Genomic DNA, 26,912 nt, shown 5'->3' with positions numbered 1-26,912 from the left:
CCCGACTACACATCCAACACACCACTCTCATGGAAGAGCGCGTACGTATTCCATCCCAGTGGAGATGCGCCCTCCACGTGCGCCCTCTTCCCGCGAACATGAACCGTGAGGACCATAATGGTCGGCGCCTGGCGCAGGCGGAAGCCCTGGCCCGCCACTATGGATCGAAACCCGGCGTATTCTACGTGGATGCCTCCGGCCCCCACCATGGGGGATGGTTCACGGCCGCAGTCGTCCACGAATCCAAAACAGTGAACGGCCTTACTTTCCGAGCCCGTGACATAACACACGCGGAGGAGGTCGCCATTGCTTTGGCTGCATCTCATTCCAATTCAAAAACAATTATTTCCGACTCGCTTGGGGCATGTCGGAACGTCGAGCAGGGCTGGGTACCGTATCTAGCCTACCGCATTCTCCAAAACAGCGTCTATACCGGGGACCCCGCTCACCGGCGTATCGTTTGGGCTCCTGCTCACATGGGCCTTGAGGGAAATGAGGCAGCTGACGCCGCCGCCCGCGCGCTCTCTCACCCGACATTCCCCTCCGACCCCGACGATCAGGAACTCGAATTCACTCCAGCTTACTCGTTTAAAGACATTTCTTTACTTTATCAATCTGGCCATAGTCTTTATCCCCGCCCGTGTAAAGGTCTCTCAAAGGCAGAGGAGCGGCTTCTGCTTCGCCTATATACAAATACTTTGCTGTGCCCGGCAGCTCTAAAACACTTTTACCCTTCTTTCTCTGGCAGCTGACCGCACTGTGCGGAGAAGTCTTCGGACATCTACCACATGGTGTGGGCCTGCCCCTCCAACCCTGCTATCCCCCCTCACCCCAACCCAACCCGGGAGGACTGGGAGGCGACCCTGCTCGGCTGCTTTGACCTGCAGGCCCAACGGGCCTTGGTCGCGCGAGCCCGGGCAGCGGCCGACGCCACTGGGGTCCCGAACTAGGGACCTCCACCTAGTACTTGTGAGGGCTGGCCCCCTTTGGGTCAGCTCATACCTCACCTCCGGAAGTTTATCTGTAAATAAATGTTTTCCACCACCACCACCATCCCCGCACTTTAGGCCAACAAAGTGCCCCCCTGAATTTTTTTTCGATATTACTTCCGATGGGCTACAAGCCTGTGAATAAATAAGGATCATAACAGCAATAGTTACAAGTTAAAAAATAATAAGTCAAACAATGAAGACAGAAATTTGAGAACCGAGACAAAGACTAACCGGAAAATTGACTACCGCAGAAAGCACGGCACTTATCTGCACAGAGAGAGAGAGAGAGAAAACTTTTATTTGAATTCAGGAAGGTTGCTGGAGCAACTTGGGTGGCACCCCTAGTCCAAGGCGCCGCTGGCTTTAGCTGACTAACGGACGTGCTGAACGAACTTAAGTTGCTGATCCAAGGTCTCGCTGGTCAGGGCCACCTCCCACTGCTCATATGTCGGGTTGGATACAGTTAAGTGTTCTGGTTTCGTTGTGCATTCCCACGATATGTGGTAGAGCGTAGGGCAAGCTCCACACCAAGGGCATGTATTCTGATATTGAGTGGGGCTAATCTTGTGTAGGATGAACAAGTTAGGGAAAGTGTTGGTCTGAATTTTCCTCCAGTCTATGGCTGCGGAGGAGTCTAGTTTTATGTGAGGGGGTGGGTATTTTCTGCGTTCCAGCCGAATATGTTCTAATCTGTCACCATAGGTGCTAGGCATGGGCGAGGGGTAGGGATGAGAATCCGCCCAGTTGGTTAAATCTCGGGCTAGGTCGTTGGCTACCTCATTTCCAGCTAGTCTTTCGTGACTAGGTGTCCATGTTAGTCTGTGTGTTTGGCTGAGATTGCCAAGTAGCTGTGTTGCTCTTGATGGAAGCCTGCCATTAAGAAAGTCTCGGCAGGCTTGTTGGGAGTCTGTTATAACGTGGGAGGACTCTCCTCTTTGGTCTTTATGTTTGATGGCGATAGCTATTGCCAGAGCCTCTGCAGAGGAGGGGTTTTCTGCATAGATAGAAGCTTGGAGAGCCGGTTTTAGTTGGTGGTCAATCGCAGCGACTGAGAACTTTCCCGGCGTGGGGTAGGCCCCAATGTCTACGTAAGCGGCTGCACGGTCGCTTTCTAGGTGTTTCTGAAGTGCCTTTGCTCTCGCTTGTCGTCGGCCTGGGTGATGAGCATGATGCATGTGCCGTGGGATTGGGCTATCGGTGATCTTTTCTCGGGTTTGGAGTGGAAGAGAGGTTTTACTGCCTCTTGTCTCCAGCCCCGGCCATATCCCTAATTTAGTCAGGATCGTCCTTCCCGCATTGGTTGTTAGAAGGCGTTCATTTTGGCTTTCCAAGAGGGTTTCTTGGAGCTCGGTAAAAGTGTTGTGCAGACCAAGCTCTAGGAGTCGTTCTGTAGAAGTGGCTATTGGAAGATTGAGGGCAGTTTTGTAAGCCCCTCTTATGATTGCATCGATAGCTCTGGTTTCCACAGCGCCCAGTTTTTGGTAAGGGAGGCCGTATGTTATCCAGCTCAGAACTAGGGCCTGGACGAGTCTAGGGGTCTCTCATACCCTTGCGGTGCCAGGTAATGCGGCGGATCATTCTTGAGATTTGATTAACTGTTGTTTTGATGGTTCTGATCATATGGTCGGATCTGAGGTTACTTTGTAGCCAGAGCCCCAGTATCCGGATCTTGTCCACTTCATTAATCTTGCGTCCTCCCAGGAAAAGGTAAACTTCTCCTGGGGATGTGTAAGGGAGTTTGTGGAGTCTAATGACCTCAGACTTCTCCGGGGCACATTCCAGACCACTTTTCGCAGCAAATTCTTCAACCCTGTGTATGGCTTCTTCTTTTTGGGCTAAGGAGCCGTGTGTGGCCCATAGAGTTATATCATCGGCATAGACCGTGTAGTCTATGTCGGGCTGCGTTTCAAGCTTTCTTGCTAGCTTTAGCATGGCAATATTGAAGAGGAGGGGGGATATTACAGACCCTTGAGGAGTACCCTTGTTAGGCATGGGGAAGGGATGAGAACGGACTTCACCAATGCCTATGGTGGCGGTTCTGTTGGAGAGGAAAGCCTTGATGTAGTTAAAGATCCTCTCTCCACAGTTTAGACCACTCAGCTCCTCTAGGATAGCCTGATGAGAGACGTTGTCAAAGGCTCCTTTTAAATCCAGGGCTAAAAGAAGGTTTTCTCCGTGGGAGGGTATTGTATTAATCACTTCTTCGCTAATCCTTAGGAAGGCATCTTGTGTACAGAGACCTTTTCGGAATCCCACCATAGTGTAGGGGTAAAAGTTGTAATCTTCTATGTAGTTCTGGAGTCTGGTGTGTATGATTCTTTCATACAGTTTGCCCAGACAGGAGGTTAAGGAGATTGGGCGGAGGGACTCTACTGCCAGGGGTTTCCCGGCATTTGGAATCATAATGATGTCCGCATGGCGCCACTCAGCTGGTACCTGGCCATTCTCCCATAATTCCTTGTTAATGTATTCTGTTAGGTCTTTCAGATGGTCGTTGCTGAGGTTTCGAATTATAGCGTTGGTAACCTTGTCTCCGCCCGGTGCTGTGTTCCCCTGAGCTATTCTTGCTGCAGCATAAACTTCAGATACCGTTATAGAGGCGTCTAAGCTTGGATTTTGTTGTCCTTCATAGGTCAGGGTGCATGGAGGGGTGTGGTCTCCTATGTACTTGCGATGAATGGCTGTTATGAGGTCTTGGTCTGTGCCTTGAAACTTATGGGCAACTGTTTGGAGAGTTCAGCTGGTAACTGATTTGGCCTTATTCGGGTCGAGCATGCATCTTAAGATGGTCCATGTCTGGGCTGTGCTTAGGGTGCCTTTCAGGGAAGCACAAAACTCAGATCAGTTTTGTCTACATAGTTGTACAGCATATGCTTGCGCTTGCTGTGTAATCTTAGCAATTCGTAGTTAAAGTTTTCTATTGAGACGCTGCTTTTTCCAGCGTTTAGTGAGGCCTTTTCGAGCCTCCCATAGATGCAATAGGTGGCGATCTACTTCCGGTGCTTCTACGGTCCGTTGGATGGTTCGAGTGTTGCTTGAGTGGGCATCTTTGATTAGTTGAGTCCACTCTTGAATATTTTTAATGCCTCCTTCTGGCGGCGGGCAGTCTCTGAATTTTGTCCAGTCCGTGATGTGTAGATTTCCCAGAGCTCTTCTGATTCTGGCAGTTGGTATAGAGAGACTTATGATCTTGTGGTCGCTGCCCAAGGATTCCTCTAGATTAGTCCAGGTTGCATGATTAATGTTCTTAATGAAGGTGAGGTCTGGGCAGGTATCTCGGCTAATACTGTTCCCTGTTCTGGTAGGAGAGGTAGTATCAGTGACAAGCCCTAAACCTAGCATTTCCACGGCTTCAAGTAGATTAGCACCTTTTTGAGAGTCGCTTATGTAGCCCCAGGAGCTGTGTCTTGCATTCATGTCTCCCAGAACCACCAAGGGGATGTCCTGGGCTGTTCTGGTACATTCTGTTAGTATAGGCAGAAAATCTTCCTTCTTGCGGCTTGGAGGGCTGTAGATATTCAAGATAAAGATGCTCTGCTTTCCCCTCTTCTGCGGCAGAACTTCAACTAGAACATGGTTAGTATATATGAAGGGGAGTTGATGTGGGACTGTCGTAACTGATTTGGCAACAAGCGTAGCTACTCTCGGCGAGTCCGTAGGTGCCATTGTGCTTGCTTAGGGGAGGGGGCCATCTTGACTGCTAGCAACGGATTCACAATCGCTGACGTCAGCCACGCTTGTGTGTCTTCTGTGGGCTTTGGCCCGGGGGTTGTCAGTCATTCCTGCGCGTTTCCTGACTCCCTGCGTGACGACTTGAATTTTAGAATTGAATTCTTCTTGCACAGCGGAAATTTGCTGCTGCATCTGGAGGGAATGTTGTTGCATTTGTTGTTGCAGAGCTTGCATCTGAGCCTGGATTTGGACCATAATTTGTTGGAGAGTGGGTTATTCAACATTTTTGTCAGGGGGAGGGCATTGAACAGAGCCTTGGGGTGTTGTGTTCTGCTTCTGAGGCCGTAGATTGCTAAGGTCTTCAGTTTCCATACTTGCTGGGGCTGGTAATGCTTGTACTGGGCTAGGTGTTGCTGAGCGAGAGCTAAGGAGTTGGTTTACCTTTTCCTCTAACCTCTTTATGCGTTGGTTTTCCTCCGCTATTTTTGCTCTGAGCTGTTTGTTAGTATTTTCTAGCTGTTTGCAATCCTGGCATGTATTACTATTGTTTTGAGCAGGGGAGACGGCAACCTGAGACCAGCTTACCCTTTTGTCGGGGGAGTCCATTTTCTTCCCTGGTGGAGGTCCTTGGCCCTGGCTGGTCTTGGTCTCCTGCTTCGCCTTGTCTTGCTTGTGTTTTGGGAGGGAAAGGTCTCCTGGCCTTGACTGGGACCGGGAACTAGATCGCCCTCTGGATCTGGATCGGGATCTGGAGCGGTCGGTATACTCGGCCTCCTCGTCTTCTGATGAGAACCACCTGAAATCTCGCTTGGACTTGTCGATTCGGCTGAGCCTGCCTTGATTTTTGGTGTTTAGGGGGGAGGTGGGAGGAGTAATGTTGGTCTTCAGACGCTGTTTGCACTCCTTGGATCCCGTTGGGTGTTTTCCCTCGCAGATAGCACACTTTACTGTGCAGGGATGGTTGTGCTCGGGGTTGTGTTGGCCACAATTCTGGCATACTTTGATGTTGGGGGTCGGGCAGACGTCCGATCTGTGCCCCATTCTCAGGCACACATGGCATACTTGTTGGGTAGGTCTGAACGGATAGCAGGCCATCTCACCCCCGTAATATATGACATAGCGGGGAATTATCGGGCCGCGAAACATAATGACCGCTGTTTTGGTCTGGCCCAGCATGCGGGCTTGTAGTACTTCGGCTCCCTGGGTTCGGACACGGACGTTGGCCAAAAGTTCTTCGGACGGTGTTCCTGGGTCAACTCCGTGAATGACGCCCCGCACGACGTCTTCCGGCGCTGCCACATAAGCATTGACGTGATATTCCTTGCCCCCTAGGACCAGCTTGGTTATGCAGCGGAGAGCCTCAGCTGTGTCGTCGTAGGGAGTACTTGCGATGATTATATTGGAGCCCATGCGAAGTCTCACCAGGAATTTGGTGTGATCGCATTTTTTCCCGGTCGTTGCAGGCAGCTACGATGGCGCGGGAAAACTGGAGGGTCGTATATTGTTTGACTTCTAGGCCTTTCTTTGGTCGGATTATTACCTTCAAGTCGGTCTTGGGTAGCGGTGGCAGGCGTCGGCGCCTTGGTGGCGGTTTGCTCGGCGCCACATGGCATTCCGGTTGGGGAGTGGTAATTGGTTTCACAAAGGTTTTCAACAAATGAGCTTGGGGACATAAGCCGTTCCTGCGATGACGACTGTTTCCCCTCGTGCAAGCTTCTTCTGGTTCCGTTTACACATATGGAGATGCCAGTTGGAGTTGGGGTCGTCGGGCGTCCACGTACGCCCCCCTTCCGTCACTTGAAGATTGCTGTTGGTGGGGTCTACATCCATTCCCTGATAATTCTGCACGTTCAGGTGGTCAACGGAAGGCGGTTGGAGTCCGCTGGGGTAGACGAAGCCATGGGGTTCGGTCGGCTGCGTTTGGACACACCACGCGCTGGCTAGGGAGCTAGGTAGCTCCTAGGGAAATCCTAGGGAGCTCCTAGTTGCGTTAAGCCTAGCCCGTCTCCCGCCGCCTCGAGATTTCACAAGTCCGTAAAAGAGTCCGAAAAACACTCACAGACTTGATTTTTCGTCTCGATGGAATCCGGAAGGATTTATAAAGGTCCTCGAAACAAAATTCGGGAATCCAGGGGAGAACTTTCACAGGATTTCGGCACTTTGTTGCGGAGCCCATGCGAAACGCGTCCGCTCCGCACGGCCCCCAGCGAAGACTCCCCTGCACACAGAAATTACATCACAAGGTTCGCCCTTAAAATTTAAGCTGCTTATCTTATCCACTGCACTGTGATCAAGAAGCCCGATTGGGTTCCGAAACGTACAGCGTGTCCAAAGGAAGGCCATCAGATTTATCTTTGCAAAAGATAAACGAGAGGATTCCCCGTCTTTACTAAAGCTTACACGTATAAAATCAGTACACTAGAGCACAGGCGTAAAGTAAGTCGTAGCCAGTTCTTGCATAGCATGGTAAATGAAAAAATCTGACATCAGCTGCCTCATTCGTAAAGCCTCTAAGTATACACGGAACAAGAGAAACCCTTTTTCTTATGCTACTATTTTCTAGAACAAAATCTCAGATGAATAGCTTTTATTCCGCGAACTATAAACAAATGGAATTGTATCTTTTTAGATATAAAGAGCTTCGCACAAAAGTGAGAAAATTTTTCTCCCATTAACTAAGTTAAACGTAAGTAGTGTTTGCAACCAACTTTCTGTAATTTCATATGTGCGGCTCTTCTTTATGTAGTTATTGTGCTAATGCAAGAAATTACTCCTTTTGAGTACCACTGTTACAGCCTGAATCCTATTCTTGGGTTTCTGTCGTCGTTGCGCACCGTCATGGCTTGTACTGATTGCCGCTCTTGCTTTGGCCAGTTTGGCCTGCAGTATCAATGAAAAGAAAAATTGTTACTTACTTGCAACTGTCATACAGGCAGATTTTTTAAAGTTAATTTTCATGTCCCATGTAGTACACTAGTCATGTAGAGTTTTCAAAGGCTCCTTCAAAATTATTTCGTCACTGACACTTTCCCCAGGACGAAACAAAACACAGTCATCCGCAAACAATTTCACATCAACCAACGGTTGGAAAGCAGTTGCAATATCGGTGATGTGCAACAAAAATAAGATAGGTTCTAAAACCGATCCTCACGGCACACGAGACGACACGGGCAATGTAGATGAATAATAATAATAACTTGTTTATTTCCATCAGTGATGGAGGAGACTGCAGATAAAAGCCGCTTGACAACAAGCGACTGGACTGAAGCCCGCAGCCTCCCTACAAGGCAGGCAGCGATAGAACAACAAAAACAAAACTCGCAGAAAGCACAATATTCGAAATTAATGCACGCACGCTTGGTAGTCACAAGAGGTAAATAACAAAAGGCAAGATAACACTTTTAGTTGTTATTGTAAGCAAGGATTGTTAATGAAATGTTTGCGTAGGGTTCGTACAGAAATTGTATGCAAATCTAACATGATTTGTGGAATGAATTTAAAAGGGATGGCAGTGTGTATGACACTTTTTGCCTGGAATAATTTGCCCGCGCAGTGACCACCTTCCACGGTTCTGCGTAACGGGTGGTGTAGAAACGTGTGTTTTTATCGAGATCTGATAATTCATGAAAAAAGTTGAGATTTTCTTGCACCTCCCGTTTGAAAGCCAGACTTAACTTATAATTATAAAAATTAAACGAGCCTATTATGTTTGCTTTTGAAAATAGCTCTGAAGTATGGGAATGATACGGTACATTAAAAAGTGCTCGAACATTTTTTTTTTTTGCAGTATATGTATTCTTTCAAGATTTGTACGTGTCGTGGTACCTCATACCAATACACAATAATACAAAGAAAAAAAAAGAGAGTATTGTAAATAAGAAGCTTTATATTGAAAGGTAATATAGCTCTGTGTCGCGCCGTCATACAAACAACTCGAGATAGCTTCCCTGAAACAGATTCAATGTGCGCTTCCCAAAGCATATTCTGTGTGAAGATAACTCCAAGTATTTAGCACTGCTATCTATTTCGATTTTTCGTTCTCGTAAAGAAGGGTGATTAGACTGCTCTTTATTTGCTTCGATTTCGGCGTGAAAATTACGGCTTTTGTCTTTTTTGTATTAATTTATAGACTGTTTTCTGCGGACCATTTATGAAGGGATCTTAGAGCGCAGTTGGTTTTATTTTGAAGGCTACTAGGTTCAGGTGATGAAAAAAATATACTAGCGTCATCAGCGTATAAAATGCATTTTGCATCTCTGTAAATATTAACTAAGTCGTTTATATAGACTATAAAAAGGAACGGGCCAAGAATACTGCCTTGAGGAACACCTCTGTTGATTTGTTTGAAACCTGAACGGCAGTTCTCTATTTGTACATATTGATGGCGATGATCTCGGTACGATTTTATGAGATTTTGACTGTGTCCTCGAACGCCGTATAGTCTCAAGCTTTTCAAGTAATATGGAATGATGGATGCAATCAAATGCTTTAGTAAAATCTATGTCAAGGCCGAGCACAAAATTCTTGTTGTCAAACTGCGACAGAATAAATTCTTTTTGCTCAAGTAGTGCTAATTCCGTCGATCGGCGTTTTCTAAATCCAAACTGGGCAGAGAAAATAAGATTATGCTTATCGAAAAAATTAGACATTTGCATATGTATTAGCTTCTCTAATCCCTTGGATAGCACCGGTAAAATGGAAATAGGCCTGTAATTTTTTCTATCGTTTACGTCACCTTTCTTAAACAGGACCGAAACTCTTGCAATCTGCATCCTCCTCGGAAAGATAGCGCTCGCCAAAGACATATTAAAGATACAAGTCAGATATGGAGAAAGAATATCGAGCACATATTTGATTGGCCGGACCTGCATGCCTTCTACATCGCAACTTGAGCTATTTTTGATTGAAAGGAAAACTGACTGTACCTCAAGTTCCGTAAAAGGGCGAAAAAAAAGTGAAAATTGATTTCTATCAGGCAGTATTGTCGAAATATCAGTCGATGCACAACTATTGGCTTCCAGATATATTAATAAAGTGAAACGAACTATGCAAGCAGGCTTGAACTCTTTGAATTGTCTGAGTATCAACACCAAGGTCACGTATTTCTTCAATCGGTTTGACATGGCACATCCTGTCGAAGGGTTTTGACACGTCTATGCAAGCATACCTATTTGCTGCTGGGAGTTAAATGCTGTTGCAAGGCTGTGTGGCGTTCGAACAGCTGGGTTACTGTAGACAAGCCCTTCCTAAATCCGTGTTGTTCGCGGTAAAACAAATGATCGTTTTCTATTGTATATATACATATATATTAGACTAAGTGCTTTGCGATCACATGTGCCAGACCTTTACACACCGCGCAAGTTTCCGCAATCAACTGCGGCCTGCACTTCAGCGACCTCAGCCCCACAGGCGTGGGGTGCTTTTGAGGGCTGATTCAGACGATGCGGCGGGTAGTACGAGAGCCGCTGAGTCAGCAGCGTCGCCAGCAAGATATGCGCAGCTGTCGACGCTGCCGCTGTCACCACCGAGCCACCGTCACGACTGATGAGCGGAGACTAGCAGGTACGGACGCATTTAAGTCTGCAATAATAGTTCTCGTAGCGCCGGATATGCAGCCCAGCGACTTTTACGTTGACGAAGCGAAAGGATATGCTGAGCGGCGCGTTTGCTAAACTGGAGGCGTGTGCAGCACACGCTATCCACAGATCTTTTCCTTGTCGCCGTTGCTTTCCGCTGCATGAACTTCATCCGAGGAGCACTTAGAGGGGCACTTAAAGGTCCTCTGCTGCTCCGTACTTGTAAAACAAGGCGCGTCAAAAACGAAACCGCGAGGGCACGCAAAGCACATACCGAAACTCAGCTGGCCGCCTGTTGCGCCGCCAAATATATCTCACCTTTGTCTTCCCACACTCAGGTTGTCTTCTTTTTTCGTTTTCCACGTGTAATAAAAGTGCACTAGCGGTTTTAAAACAAAACTTTTATCTTCAGTACAGATCAAACGCGTAACCTTCGTGCACATTTGTCGGCCTCTGAGATCTGTGGTGTATTTTCTTCTATTTCATCATCATGCTTGCACTTGCGAGATTGGCCTGTGGCAGCGATACCTGTAATTTAGTTCTTGTTCTTTTTTACGTTACAGGAGCTTGGTTTTCAGTAAGAGTGGCCTTTTTTGTATAGGAGCTGGTATCCGATCTATAGAGGCCAACTCCAATTTCTCCTCAGTGTCCCTTTAGCAATTATTTTTCTTAATTTTTGTGATGATGATGCATTTTTATGGAGCAAGGGCATCTGCGGCCAAACAGCGTCATGGCACAAGGTTTTTTCGTTTGCTCAAGGTGGGGTCAAGGACCCATTTCCCAAGCATTCCACCGTGAATGAGCCGAGCACCAGGCCAGGGGATGCTTGTACCCATGCTTCCCCAGGCCTGGTGCTCGGCTGCCTGCCAGCCAATGGAAGCATGGCTACAAGCTTACCCTGAAATTTCTTTTAACCTCATCTTTTTGTTTCCTCGATTTTCATTTCTATCACATACGGCTCTTTTAAAAGAGCCATACTTCATTCATTATTCGATTTCTCCTGGTAGCTGAATTTTTTTATGACCCGTTTGAGCAAAGTCTGGGTGAATTTTTCTTCCCCCTGCGCCTGCACCAAACTATGGCTAATCCCCAACCGTGGGTGTGGTCATTATTCCAGAGGCAGCAACAACATTCAGCCTTCACCTCACTAGGTCTCACGCAGCCCTGTGGTCTTACTTTCTGTCTGGTAATTCTCCAGAAGCATTCCCTCACCCGTGATATCTGGTGCAGGTGCTGGGTAACGCACCCCATGCATCGTATCCCACCAGAGGCCGGTAATAAAAACTGCAATAGGCTCTCTGAAGAGGTAGCGTCAATTCTATCACAAAATTATTTGTTTCACCTTTGTCAATTCCTTCTTGGCCTGTAGTGATCACCTTTGGGGATGCATTGTCTGTATATCAGTTTCTCGCCTGCTTTCATAAGTATTTTTTGTTATCCCCCCCCCCCGCACACACACACACACACACACTGTAATGCCATTTGTGTCGCTGTGGGTATTTGAATAAGTAAATAAACAAGCCGAACCTCAAGCTAGCCGGGATGTCCTACCATCGAGATTACGCCTACGCACAAGGGTAGCCGACGGCTCCAAGGTCTTCAGCCGGAGTTCGGGCCTCTCCAATTTTATCACGCCGTGAGGGCACAGCCGACTGCTCTACCACCACCTTCAGCGACCACGCAACCCCCTGTAATCATGCAGGCTACTTTCACTTCGCCGTCCTCCGTGTTGCGGTATTCGCGGGAGCTACCCACTTCCCAGGGCTTCCCAGGCGAAGCCCAGAAGGACTGGCTCGAGACTTTTTGGCACATCGCCCAAAACAACAGGTGGACCCTCTGTGCTACCACTGTGGCGAAGCTGATCAGGTGCACCGCAACGGTCTTTACCGACGAATAGATCTGCCGGAATTTAGTGCCGACGCATCATCACCACGACGTGGTCAGCGGCCCTCTGAGATTGGTGATCACCTGGCCGAACCATCCGGCGGGTATGGCACTGTTCGCGTTCGCCGTCCACCCCGCCATTTCTCCACTCGCGACGTCCACACGCTCGCCGGACGCGGGGACGGCCACCTAGCCCCCGTCGGGAAAACTAGAAGCGGTAGCCTTTGGGGTATAGGTAGCTTGTCGGCGAAATGCTCACTGGCTGCCACTACGTGGCGCATGGCTTTGAACATTCAAAAATAGGGCGCTGACATCTACCGTTAAGTAAGAAGGCGAAAAAGAGAGTGGCTGCATAAATGAACGTGCCAGGGAGCTATGCTTAGCGGCACTAAATGGGAGCTGTACCCAATACCTGGTAATGGTGGCCGAAAGCGCGGACCTCACCACATGATTGAGAATATCGGAACAACTAACAATCGCAACCCGGCTATCGCATGTAAGAGCACATTCAGGGCACATGCACACCTGAATGTCGCGGACGATGCGAGACTGATTTCGGTTTATTTAGAATTCTGGAGCCATACAAAACCACCAATAGGCCGATATCAATCATGATCATCACCCTGACTACGTTCACTTTACACGACAAGAGCCTCTCTCTTATCTTTCCAATTAACCGTGTGCTGTACCAGTTGCAGCCACCCTATCTCCGCAAACTTCTTAAACTCATCCGCCGACATAACTTTCTGCCGCCCCCTGCTATGCTTCTATTCTACCCGAGTGTCCGATCCGCGTAATCGTTTCAGAGAATGACACGTGGCAAAAATTTGTTACTAGCTTTCTTCAAGCCAAACTCAGCGTCCTCGCCGCTGAGGACCCGTTTCTAGTGAAAAATTTAAATGAAAGCATTCAATTTTTACACGAATATAGGAGCAGGGCCTACCTAGGTTTCTCCGTTGACGTGAAAAACCTATATTATTCCATTCCGCGTGACGGTCTCCTCTATTGTGTAAATGATTGTATCAATAAGCACGGAGTTGTGACTTTCCAAAATGCCTGCAGCGTTTCTGCTAGTGGCTTTCAGAATTTTTTGTCTGTGTTCTCAGGTCTACTTATGCTGAGTGGGATGGGTCTCTTTTTATACAGAAGCAGGGCATATGTATTGGGTGTTGCATCGCCCCTATCCTGAGCGACCTGTTCTTGGCAGCGCGATACAGAGAAGTAAGCAAAAAGATTGTAAATTCGCCAGTACTAAAAAATTTATATTTGTCGATGATTAACCAATTTTTCTCGACTGCCCAGATATCGCTTTCAATGCCGAAGTTTCCAAGGTGTTAGACATTTTTAGAGAGTCTTTTTATCCCCTTGTCTTAATGCATGAAGTAGCGGAAAATGGCTGTATTCGCTTTCTTGAACTTAAGCTGCACTTTCCGCCCGATCACGTCTGCTGGATCTTCGAGCCAAGGGCCAATAAGCCACTTTTACCGTACGAGTCAGCACATTGGCTATTAGTAAGAATAAGCAACCTTCCACAATACGCTACTAAACTCTTCCGAGCACAGTATTGAGAGTAGTTTCTTTAACCAAGCGCAGAGACTTCTCAGTTCTGGGTACCCGGCCTTACTCCTGCCCTCAGTGGCTCAGAAAATGATAAAAACTAGGCAAGGAGAGAACCAAACCACAAGGAAAGGTCAGATTCGCAAAAAAATTAGCTGTAATACCCTACACCCACCAAGTATCACAAAATGTTAAAATAATTGAAGAAAGGGCAGGGGTAGGCGTTATTTTCTCTGCTCTTCACCGTTTTTCTAGACTCTGCAGGACGGTCAATGGATCGGGTTAAAAAATTCCAGAATGCACAAATAAGCATCGGGATCCCTTCGTAGCATGCCCATCGGCCGTCGTTTATTCCATTCCTTTACCCTGCGGCTGGAAGTACATCGGCCTGTTTGGACGATGTATAAACAAACGGTTACTAGAGCATAAAGGTAATGCTGAGGATGAAAGGTCTCGTAATTTGGCCATCCACTGCCGTGACTGCAGTGGCTGCTGACGCGTCTCCCCCACTTTCAAGGAAACAGAAATTCTGGCGAAAAACAAAAATCAACTCACCTGAGAGATCATAGAAGCCGCCACTATAAACAAGCTAAAAGAAGAGTGCGTTAGCACAGCGTCAGTTGCCCTGTTAGAGAAAGAGTGTTCATTCCTCTCTGTCTCTACATGATTCAGTGCATTCTTTTGGTTTTAACCTGTGATGTTTTCTCCGCGTACACTTTTTACGATGTTTCCCATCTTAAATTTTTTGTAAAAACTTTTCTGTTATCTCATTATAGGTTTTATCGCCATCATATGTTTTCGTGATTCATTGCTTCTTTTTAGCATCATTTGTCTGTTCAATTTTATTTGCGTCACCATCTTCCCTTCTTTTCATTCTCACCTACTTCTGCGGGGTTTTTTTTATCAGTTTTAACGCTTTTAATTCCATCATCTTTTAGCCGTGCCATTTTTTTTTTGTACTATTTCAGTCATCTTTTCTTTTTGAGTCTGTTCAGGTTTTAGTGCCTTTATCTTTGTCACCTTTCATTGTCACTCGTTTAGCCGTGTTGGCTGTTGGCTTCTTCGGGATCTTTTTAGAGTTGTTTGTTCACTCTCTCTCCCTTTCTTTCTCCCCGCTTTTGGGAATTCGACTTCCGGCCACAGAGAGCGACGGACGCGTTTGCGAGTGCGCTCCTGCCAAACCGGACTGTTATCTCCCGCTTGCAGTGACTGCTATCTGGGACACTGGCCGCATTTGTTTTTCCAGTCCCGGACTACTTGCTCATGGTCACATCACCTACTTGCCATAGGCTGCTTTCGAACTCGGCGCCAGAGCCGGGCTCCCCCTCGGTTACCGTACAAGGACGCTGTCATCTGCTAGCAGAGGACGCAAGCCACGGCCACCACGACGCCTAAGCTACGCCGTGCGCTCGATCATGATACTGAGTCGATTTAAAGACTGTACTGTCAGCTTAGCGTAGGTGCATTACAGAACTCAGCTTCGGAGGTATGCTCGTCACTACTGCTTGCGGCGAAGTTCGCACAAAGTAGCCCAACTCGTTGCGGATCGGCAGATAGACGAAAGCCTTCGCAAAAATGTTGACAACAAGCTCTATAGCTGCTCCAGTATACGAGTGGTTCACCTGCGATGCTTTCAGGTAAGCGTACAGACAGCATGTGGCAAAACAAGCGAACAAGAACCTCTTACGACACGAGCAAACAATACGCGCTCGCAGCTCCGAACGCGCGTCCGTGTGCGGTGGATTTCAAGAAAATAAACGAAGATGCAAGAACAAAAAGTCTTGCGATGGCTCAAAGAGGAGCTACGGAGCTCACGTGAAGGTTTAACGCATGATATCGACCTCCAGGAACACGAAAATCACTCAAAATATACACGGAGTCTAACTCAATATGGCTGCCAGCGCGGCGCGCAGCTATCGTCTGCTGCCTTCTCAGCAGCCCCAAGCAGCCCGCGGACTGCCATAGGTAAAAACGAACGCGTTGCTATGGCGATGCAGGCAGGTGGGCGGAGCTTTCGGGCTGCCCGAGAAAAACAAATACCGGACTCGAGTCCGCAAGTAGTCCCGGACAGTCCGGGACCGAAAAACAAATGCAGCCACTGCTATTCGAGCCCGTCACCGCCCCCGCCATCTGGCCTGCTGCCGGCGGCCACCGCTGCTAACGCTTACACCGCCCAAGTTTTTCGGTTTTCCTCTGACATGGCCTCGCCGGACTACATCGAACAGACAAGCGACGTCCCCGAGGAAATGGACCTGCAAGCACCAGGAAAATCGGCACACCCTATCAACGCCGGGGACCCCAACGGGCAATGCGGCCGCCGTTGGCATGCCTCAAAAGATGCTGCTCCTGCCGTGCACCAACCCATTCGCTCCACTCGCGAATCTCGAGGACCATAACGGCACTGAAGACAAGTGAGAAAACTCCTTTTATGAAGCTCGCTTCATTTCTACCGCGCTAAACGGACAGAAACGAGCGCGAGGATCGTTCCCGTTGACGGCAGACCGGCAGTACACTACTCACAATATGTTCAAGGAATGTCCACAGGAGACAGGCGCAAGTCAAATGCTGTCTACTCCCGTTAGTTGTCAGGGCGAAGTGGGCGTCTGGAAAGACGTTACTTATAAACGGAAAACAAATGCCTGTACGAAAGACACGGCGACGCCGATCGACAGGGCCCCATGCAAATACCAGCACACCATCATTCTTCGTCCTAAGCAACCGTGCCGAATCATGGATAAACACTTTATACGGATAGACAGACTCATAACGCGCCATATTGGGGCTCATCTCAGTCTCTCTGAGGAAGATGTGTTATCGGAGTTTTCGGTCCGCTTCTTAAGCCAGAGCAACCAGCTCGCTGTTGACGCGCTGGAATACGCGGTGCGAAATGTACTTCTCGCTACAGAATCCCTGACAATCAATGGAAAGGACGTGCCGTTTCAAGCATACGAAACCACTGGTCATAATCAAATCAGAGAAAACATTAGAAACGCTGGTGATATGACTTCTGAGGAACTAATCAGCTATTTGCATTGCCGCAGATGCAAAATCCTGGAAGCGCGCCCATAGGCGCGCTTCCAGCTTGGGACAAAGGCACTGCCATAATAACTTTTGAAGGTAACAGCCTACCTTACAAAGTCGGACTGCGGTCATTTACGGTCCGCGTTTTTCCGCATCGTCCGCGAGTTGCGGTTTGCGATGTATGTCACAAGATTGGACATCGCAAGGAGCAATGCCCAACGTGGGGGTAGCAAGATGCTCCACCTGCGGTTTGCGGCAACATGAAGAGGGCACGCCGTGCCCGAACGCAGAACCGAAATGCCGGAACTGGGTTGGTTCTCATTTGGGCATGGTCAAAAATTGTCCAAAATGGCGACAAGTTAACAAACAAATTGTGCAAAAGCAAAACCATAAACCGGCTAGAAAACCAACGCAAGAAATGGCAGGCATAGGGGCGTCAGCACAGCCAACTCGAGAACGGAAAGGAAGAAAACTCGTCCAAACCGGTAGCCAGGGCAACACGGCGAGTTTCTACACCGGCCCAAAGGTAGCCCTCGCACACTCTGAAAGCAGCCAAAACACCTACGCACAAATTGCTACACAGGCGAACGGACATAACAGCCCATCATGAACATGTCTTATCAGTTTCAAGTTCACCTCGTGGGTTCGCCAAGCATTCTGCTTCTGAAGGACCGGCAGAGTCGTCTCGAAAGGAAGTAGCTCAGCAAGCGACAGCGTTCCCGCAGCCCCACGATAATACATATCTTCCCGCTCCACTGACACCCCAAGATTTCGAGCGGCACCTTCAACAACGAATGACACAAATAGAGCAGTCCATCCTTCAAAGAGACTTATCAGTCGGGCCATAGAAACAAGCGTCCACACCATCACGAAGCGCCTTTTGCTTTCGGGCACGTTCCCTTTTGGCAGTACTCATCCGACAATCGCGGAAGCACCCGCTCTATCTCCTCGAGCAGCACCAAACTTCACTGCCTCTAACGGCACACAGCCTCACCATGGCTAGTTCTTCAGGACCACTGCCGTGGGCAACCGTCCTACAATGGAATTGTCGTTCGCTTCGCAGCAGGAAAGCGGACATGGTCGCCCAGTTCCTCAGCAAGCACGACGATAAGAGTCCACTAGATATCGCCCTTCAGGAGGTCAACGGTCCAGTCCTGCGAATAATGGGCTGTGACGGATACCCCCCGTCTGAAGATCTCGCTACACCCGCGAAAAAAGCACGGTAAGTGCGGAGGGCAGCAGTACACGTGCAGCTAGCCACGCAACCGTGGTGCAACGCATCTCTAAGCGTCGTTGGTTGTCGGGTACAAGTCGCACCACAGCGCGCAATCCTCGTCTTCTCTGTTTATATCATTCCCGAAAATACGAGGAATAAGGCTAATCACGCACCTGTTCACCTCAGCTTCATCTCCCATTTTAAAAGGCTTTATCCTCAAGATAATATAGTCTTATGCGGGGACTTCAACTCTAAGCATATTGCATGGGGATACAACACATGCAGCCGGCGAGGCAGACGTGTCATGCAAGACGCCTCGGAATACGGGTTGACGCTTCTCAACACGCCCCAAACACACACTCGCCCAGGACAGACATGTCACCAAGCAGACACGTCACCTGATCTTACTTGGAGCGCCCGTCCACAACTGTGTCGATGGGAAGTGTTAGACGACTGCTTGGGAAGTGATTTGCCGATACTGGTATGTTTTCGCACATGCCACGTCAACACGATGATGAAGCCAGATGCCACTACGAGGCTAGGCCATATCACAATGGGATAAATACCGTGAGGTACTGGGGCAGCAGCCTTCATCCAGCCACATTAACCAGCTGGTATCACAGCTAACGAAGCCAAGCGGGGAGCCACCAAGAGCCTACGGGTTTCTTCTGAACACCCCGTGCTGATCGGCATTTGCTTACCTTATGGAATAGAAGGCGACCGATTCTCAGACAATACAGGCGGTCTGGCTGTGCGGCGTACGACAAAAAGATGTTACGTAATATACAACGCTCCATACAAAATTATACTAATAGGCTCGCATCAGACTGCTGGATGGAACTTTGTGATTCCATCAACGGGCAAACTCACACGCCTAAAGTCTGGGCCATCCTGCATTCCCTCCTCGGCCAGCGCAAGACTAACGGTGGGGCGGCGCGCGCTGCCCTCCGAGAAGGAATCAACGCTAAGGAACTCGCCGAACAGGCCGCTCAAGTGTTCTTCCCGCAGATGCCTTGCCCCTCAGATGCCACGTGCCAGAAGGATGAGCCTTCCGAGGACAGCGATCCCCTTAACAAGCCCTTCACCATGCCCGAGCTGGAACATGCTAATGCACGTAGTACTCCGGGAGCCGATCAGGTGTGCGTGGCCCATCTACGTAATTTACCCCCCCCCCCCCCCCCCCGAGTACAAGCAAGCTCTCCTAGAAGAGTTTAACCGAGTCTGCTATGCCGGGGTGTTGCCCTCCCCTTGAAAGTTCTCGGTAGTCAACCCATCCCGAAGCCTAGGAAGCCACCATATACCTTATCCAACCTCCGTCCTATCTCCTTAACCCCTTGCGTCTGTAAAGTAATGCGTGGTACGACCAGTCAGCCAAGAGTCAGGGCCGATGCCACCATACATCGGCAGAAGCGCCATTCAGCACCCGAGCCGAGCTAATGGCCATATTAGACTACTTGGAATCGGCTCTCGCAGTTTCTTCTGAAACTGACCCCATTCACCATCGCGTGTACACGGACTCTCAAGCTGCCTACCGGGCATGCGCCAGCATTCTTTATACAGACCCTGTAATGCAGAAGATAAGGCATAACGCACGCCTGCTTCGCAAACGTGGTCAGCACGTTAGCGTTCGCCGGGTTCCCGCGCACTGCGGTATCCCTGGAAACGAAAAGATCATGTACTAGCATGTGCTCATCTCTCTACCGTGCTAGCCAGAGCTTCCGATACTCTTCCTCCTTCCGACGCTACCAAACCTGAGGTTGCAGATCCGATCGCGGAGAAGCTTGCGATGAAACTTCATCGCACCGCCTACCCCACGGCAGTGGGCAACCCCTTCTCTATACCTGCACTTCCCCCGACGGTATTCACGCGACGAGAATCGGTCCTTCTGCGGCGGATCCAAACAGGCACCATTCTTACTCATTTCTTGTTGAACCGCTTTCATCGGAGTGGCGCGACGCCACCTGTGTCTGGTTCCTGCTCCAAGTGCAACTGCCAAGCGGATCTGAACCACCACTTCTGGAAATGTCCTCTCTACACACCATCCCGCCCTGGCCACCGTTAAGCGGGGACCATGGCCTTCTTCTGTCTGGACCTGGGCCTGCCCTGATACTTCGTCTGAAGATCGTGCCATCGAGCTCTGGCGGGCACTCCTCATGCTCATCCAGGACTCGGAGGCGCCGCTGGTTAGCGATCGGCTCCGCAGTGCTCACGAGAGGCACGCAGCCTCTACTTAGCTGCCTCCAGGAAGTTTTAATAAAACGGAGGCAATACCCCCTCCCTTTCCACCGTAGCGCCTTCGGCGCATTCTAATGTCGAATAAACGTGGTTTCAATCAATCAGTCAATCCCCGCTTTTGTTTCTTTTTTCCCTTCCTCCTTTTTTCTCGCTTGTTTGAACCGCGTTATTGGTTATCGGTGACGATAAGAATAGTTCGCGTATCTGTTGGCTCTTTTCGTGCATGCACTTCGCTGATCTTTGTGCGTACGCATAACTCCCCCCGGTTCTGCATAAAAGGTGCGGATCAGCTGCCTTCTGAAATAAAGTTGTTAGTCAGCGCAGTTGTATGTCCTCCTTGTTCTCGTCCTTTGTCTGCAAGCGCTGTTCTTTCTCAAGATGCTTCCATTCCCTTGGAATCCAATCTGTTACCCTCAAGGACCATCGGTTATCTTGTCTTCGCATTACATGCCCTGATTAAGCCCATTTCCTGAACAAGCACTTGATTTCGGCGAGGTTGTCATTAACCCATGTTTGATCCCTGACCCACTCTGCCCTCTTCCCGTCTCCTAGCCTTACGCCTACCGTTTTTATTTGCATAGCTCGCTGCGCTGTCCTTAAGTTGAACCCTTTTCGTTAGCATCCACGTTTCTTCCCCATAGGTAAGTAACAGCAAGATACAGCTGTTATATACTGTTCTCTTGAGGAATACGGGTAAACTTCCATTCATGATCTGAAAGTACCTGCCAAATGCGCTGCACCTCATTCATATTTTTATAGTTATTTCACTCTCGTGATCCGGATCTACGGTAACTACCTGCACTAAGTAGGCGTCAGTTACCACTTGCACTAATCTTTTTCTTTAAACAAAGACATGAACTAATCGCGAAATGCTTTAATTGAAGTGTTCATTATTTGTGGACAGACCGTTAACGATGTCATCGCACCAAGCTTCTATCGGTAGGCACTTGGTGGAATTAGGTCTCTATGCGGTAGTTATGGCAACAAACCAAGCCCAGCTTGCGGTAGTTGAGTTTATTAGAAAGGTGGAAATCGGAAGGAGAACGGTAGGAGTCAGAGGACAGAGCCCTTGGTGAAGATAAGGGAAGAACACCTTCAGGCAGTGTGTCTTGAAACGATGACTTGGGCGTGTCTTATAAGTCTGTCACACGGGCACCACAAAGGCATTTGAGAATCGGGTTCTTACGTTCAAAGGCGTAAAGAATGCAGCTACAGAGCACAAATGTTGCGCCTTTGCCGTTAAGGGACTTGGAGGCGAATGCACCCGTGTGAGACCTTCGGAGCCCTTGAAGCCGCGGTGGCTCATTGGTTATGGTTCCCGGCTGCTGTCCCCAAAAGACGCACGTTCTATCTCGACCGCGATGGTCAAATTTCGATGGAGGCAAGATTCTAGACGCCCGTGTGCTGTGCGATGTCAGTGCACGTTAAAGAACCTCTAAGTAGTGTAAATTTCTGGAGCCCTTCACTACGGCGTCCTCACAGCCCCAGTCACCTTGGGACGTTAAACCCCCGTAAACCAAATTACCGGAGCGCAAAGGCACGGCCTCCGAGAACCTGCGATCGCAGTGGCGTCCAAGGTCGATGTTTGGAAACATTTTCATAAAATGCGAATGGTTGGTATGGTTTGCTTTTTGGACGTGTGCTTATATTTTATGCCCAGATTTCCAGACGGTAGAAATGTAGAATCAACAGCGAGGCGCCCAAGGCAACACACGAAACCTGCCCCTGTTAATGAGAGCAGCTGCTGCAGTTCTTTAATAGGAATAAAGAAAAGAAATGTCTGAGCTGAAAGACTACGTACAATAGGCCGCTTTAATTATAAAACACTCACTTTAGCCGCCTCATGCACAGCAGCGGGTGCTAAGCCTCAACGATTGTTTTACCTTTCGGCTGCACCGCGTAGCTGGTCCTTGGAGCTCTCGCTCCTTTGGCCAAAAGCGATGCTTTTGTTGGAAAGGCCTTGTTTGGTTTGATTTGGAATGGAATGCTTTGTGACAGGGGTATTAAAATCGATGGCTCTCCGTCGGCCACGCGCTAGCCCATCTTTCAGCTCTGATTCCAAATCCGGGGTCAAGGCCGCACATTGCCCACTAAACTTTGTTGACGGAGTGCGGCCAGGCTGGCTTGGGGTTACTGTAACCGAACATCCCGAGCATTTAACTGCCAGTCCCTCGCGCTGTGCTTTGAATATCGTCCTCATCAAAATCTACAACAGCGCAATGGACCCAGAAGACACTGCTCTCGCATTGTGCTCTTTAGGTGGCCAAAGCTGCTCCATAATTTTTAGCAAGCAGCTGTCGGATACTTTAACATAAGAGGAAACAATGATATTATGCTGAGCCTTAATGTTTTGTGGCCGACCAGTCTTCTCTTGTGCAAACAAAAAAAAGTTAGACACTGCTAAAGTTAATTCATTGTCCGGTGATTACACCTATCCTACCTTATTTCCCAGCGCGTAACTGTTAGTGTCCTCTGTCCAATAACGCCTGCTGCTGCTGCCCCCAGCGAAGGTCCTCGCAACCTAGATAAGAGTTCCACGCTCTTGCGTTAATTGGATAGACTACTGACTCGATTGCCATTGAAGCCGCCCACGTATAGCAGCGCTCAAATGGCCGTTGAGTAGGCTGTTCCAGGTGCCTTCGAAATGCCTGTGCGATACAGGTATAAGAATGAACAATACGGCTCACCACATCAGTTCCGTTGCTTTAACTTTAATGGAATGCCTGAGATACATTCTGTGAGCTAAAGTCGTTAACAAGATTCACGTGGTATCCAGCATCTTGTTCAAAATGACATGGCGAATCCTTGCAGTTCTAATGAAACACTGCCTCACAACCTGCATAATCCAGGCTCTTCGCGCATAAACATTGCCACTCAAACATTTCAGACTCTGCCCCTCACTGGCCCACTATTGTGTGTCAATAAGGCACCGAACATTTTAGAACACATTCATCAGATTTAAGCGCTAGATACCGACAACATGCTTATCCCTGAGCAACCGATTTCAATTATAGAGCACGTAATTCATGCACTGAGTAGATTATTCAGTTTCTGCAATTGCGAGGTGGTAATCAGCGGACAGCGAGCAGGGCGTGTTGACGAAACGCAGCAACGCCTTCGTAGACAAACCGGTAGTGCTATATAAAGTACGGCTAACCAAACGGCCACAGCAGGAAGCGATCTCTCGAACATTGTGGGAACGCCACTGCAAGATCCGGGCAAAAGTTTGGCACGCATGATTAGGATACGCTCGACCACTATATCAGCATCATTGTAATGTAGAGATAGTAGATACAGTATACACAATTTACTATTCAGAAACATCTCTTTACGCTCTGAGCGCGGATATAGTACGCGACAGCAATAATTTATATAGGAGCAAGTTCGGCGGATCTGTGAATACAGCTAACTATTAATAAGCAAAATGTCAACGGTTAATGAGAAAAAATTGTAACGAAGGTAAAGGTTAACGTAATTTAAGCTAATTCTAAAAATAGAACCGCGCCGTCAAGAACGCCATTTAAATAAAAACCGCGTATCTGTTAAAAATCGCCACAAGAGCCACGTTAGCACCTTCAACGGCAATGCGCCAGGAAACGTTGGAAGCAGTCCACGAACTACTGTCTTTAAGGTGAGCGCCCTGTTGCTCTTCATTTGCTTCGGTAGTCTGTTCCCGGTTAGTGGGACTAGGTTCGCTTTTCCCGGAACTCTGTTCCCTTTTGGTGGTTCCTGAATCGTTACCACTGGTAGGAGATTCCATTTTATCAGTGCTCAATTCATTTTTAGTGGCCATGGCTTCCATTTTGCCAGAATCAGATTCCTGTGTGGTAGCCCTTAAATCGTTTTTAGCGACGGTCCCTCCCATTTTCGCAGTGCTAGATTCACTTTTATTCACGGTCGATTCCTCTTTAGCTTTGCTTGATGTCTCTTTATCAGAAAGCGATTTCTGAGTGTTGGTCTCTGGGCTGGTTGCACCGGCAGTCCATTTAGAGGCGCTCAATTCATCTTTGCCAACAGTCGATTTCTTCTGGGCAGTGCTCGATCCCGTTCCGGCGGAACGCGCTTCCTCTGTAGTGGTACTAGAATCGCTTTTTTCAGGAATCAATATCAATAAGGTGGTGCTCAATTCCATTCTGCTGATGCGAGATTCCTCCTTAGTGGCGCTGGATCCTTTTTCTTCAGAAAGCGTTTCTTTTTTAGCACTGCTTGAATCGCTTTTACCATGAGTAGATGTTATTTTCGTGGTGCTCGATGTTTCCTTGATGATGGTGCTGGATCCTTTTTCTTCGGAAAACGCTTCCTTTTTAGCACTGCTTGAATCGCTTTTACCATGAGTAGATGTTATTTTCGTGGTGCTCGATGTTTCCTTGATGATGGTGCTGGATCCTTTTTCTTCGGAAAACGCTTCCTTTTTAGCACTGCTTGAATCGCTTTTACCATGAGTAGATGTTATTTTCGTGGTGCTCGATGTTTCCTTGATGATGGTGCTGGATCCTTTTTCTTCGGAAAACGCTTCCTTTTTAGCACTGCTTGAATCGCTTTTACCAGCAGTCGATGTTATTTTCGTGGTGCTCGATGGTTCCTTGATGGTAGTGCTGGATCCTTTTCCTTCGGAAGACGTTTCCTTTTTAGCACTGCTTGAATCGCTTTTACCAGCAGTCGATGTTATTTTGATGGTTCCCGATGGTTCCTTTATGGTTGTGCTGGGTCCTTTTTGTTCAGAAAACGTCAGCTTTTTAGCACTGCTTGAATCGCTTTTACCAGCAGCCGATGTTATTTTCGTGGTGCTCGACGGTTCCTTTATGGTTGTGCTGGGTCCTTTTTCTTCAGAAAACGGCAGCTTTTTAGCACTGCTTGAATCGCTTTTACCAGCAGCCGATTTTATTTTCGTGGTGCTCGACGGTTCCTTGATTGTGGTGCTGGATCCCTTTTCTTCGGAAGACGTTTCCTTTTTAGCACTACTAGAATCGCTTTTAACAGCAGACGATGTTATTTTCGTGGTGCTCAATGGTTCCTTGATGGTGGTGCTGGATCCTTTTTCTTCGGAAGACGTTTCCTTTTTAGCACTACTAGAATCGCTTTTACCAGCAGTCGATGTTATTTTCGTGGTGCTCGATAGTTCCCTGATGGTGGTGCTGGATCCTTTTTCTTCGGACAACGTTAGCTTTTTAGCACTGCTCGAATAGCTTTTACCAGCAGTGGATATCATTGTGCCGGTGCTTGATCGTTCTTTGCTGGTGGTGCTGGATTCTTTTTCTTTGGAAAACGTTTCCTTGTCAGCACTTATCGAATCGTTTTTACCAGCAGTCGATGTCCTTTTGGTGGTGGTCAATTTTGTATTGGTAGTGTTTGATCCCTCTTGACTGGGGCCCGATGCCTTTTTGGTCGTGTCCGATTCTTGTTCCGCAGCGGCAATACCGCACAGGCCGAAAGCCTTGTCACACACGGTTCCGTTCGGGCAGGCAGAACAGGCAGGGCCTTCTTGGTACAGCGGCTTCATGAACACGTTTCCGGTGACTGCGTAATTGCACACGTAGAACTGCATGTTCGTCAGTTTGACGGCTCCGGTGATGCTGTACTCCACAAACCCGCAGCCGACGTAGCTCGTCTTGGCCCACACAAGCTGTGTGAAGTGCCCTATCATAGGCTTCGAGGCGGGTGGAGGTCGGAACTCGTGGCGCTCTTCCAGCGGGTAGTCTTCGTACTCAGTAAACCACTCCTTGATGCGACCAGGCCAGTCGGTGCTCGTGAAAGGGAAGTTTCTGCCACGGAATGCAAGGTTCTGTCCAGTCGCATTGAACTTGGTCGTGAAGCGGTCGCGCCAGTCGTCGTGGTTGTAACCTCCCTCGGCGGAAGTACACTGCTCGGCTTTCGCTTGCGCCACGGAAGCGAGCTCTTCGTCCCAGACAAGCCGAGCCATATTGGCGGCCGGAGGGAATCCCTGCAGTTTTCCCAGCGCCACCATGCTCCGGTAGTCGTTGTGTGTCTTCAGTATGAGAAGGCGTTCCTGCGGGCTGATCCTTCTTTTCGTGACGATGCAGTTCCTGTTTGGAGGCTTGCAGGCCGTGTGCGTGGGCCGGCGCTTCAGGTATTCCTCCTTGCACTCCTGGAGAGTCGGAACAGTGAGGAAAGAAAAGCACAAGACAAGGAGCAAAACCCGAGGCACTTCCATGTCACCTCGTCTTCTTCTTCTGACTATGGCACGCGCTTGCAGATAATATACCGCAGTTCTTCTCCACAGTAAACATGGATACCGCACTTCTTCTTCTTCTCCGCATGAAAATGGCACATACCCACGGGGGGATTGCCCAAGGTATGGTGGTGAATGCCAAGGAGGTATATGTGTGGGAAAAAAACTAAGTCGAATAGTAGAATTATTGAAATTAGAAAATATGCACGAATTGTTGAAATTCTTCAATAAATAAACACATTAGATATACCAGGAATAAAATAAAATACGCTTGTTAGACTAAAGAGCTCTCTTCACCTTCCACGCGCGTACTTGAGCAACATGTTCATTACGCTTAAGACCACAAACCAGTAGGAGCCGATATCAGTGGCGTGAAATGCAAACGGCTTAAGCAAGCACTTTGCGCAGTCCAGAAAGGAGGAAACAAAGAAAGAGGAACTTAAAATGTTATCTTTTATAGCATCGAAAGAAAAATACGTTTCCACTTGCTCTGGCTCTGAAGCAAAATGACCGAAGCACGAAATATTTAGCCGGCCAGGACACACTGCAAAGAAATTTTGTATCCTTAA

General features: G+C 48.4%; 1 protein-coding gene and 1 pseudogene across 1 annotated transcript; one reads left to right on the top strand and one right to left on the bottom strand.

Moving 5' to 3' along the window:
- The first annotated feature begins 15,879 nt into the window (after positions 1-15,879).
- LOC149344932 (uncharacterized) lies at positions 15,880-20,166 on the top strand (annotated as a pseudogene).
- On the bottom strand, positions 19,334-26,912 carry LOC149344931 (uncharacterized). The gene has a single exon (XM_089546416.1). The coding sequence runs from the start codon at positions 26,323-26,325 to the stop codon at positions 23,674-23,676; it is 2,652 nt and encodes an 883-aa protein (XP_089402542.1). The 5' UTR covers positions 26,326-26,912; the 3' UTR covers positions 19,334-23,673.

Source organism: Amblyomma mixtum, chromosome 5, assembly GCF_055824585.1.
Source record: "Amblyomma mixtum isolate Tamu chromosome 5, ASM5582458v1, whole genome shotgun sequence".
NCBI lineage: Eukaryota > Metazoa > Arthropoda > Arachnida > Ixodida > Ixodidae > Amblyomma > Amblyomma mixtum.
This window is presented reverse-complemented; position numbering and strand designations above follow the sequence as displayed.

What these genes read in the sequence shown, in the direction of transcription:
- LOC149344931 (XM_089546416.1), bottom strand. Translation starts at nt 26,325, where the DNA reads ATGGAAGTGCCTCGGGTTTTGCTCCTTGTCTTGTGCTTTTCTTTCCTC.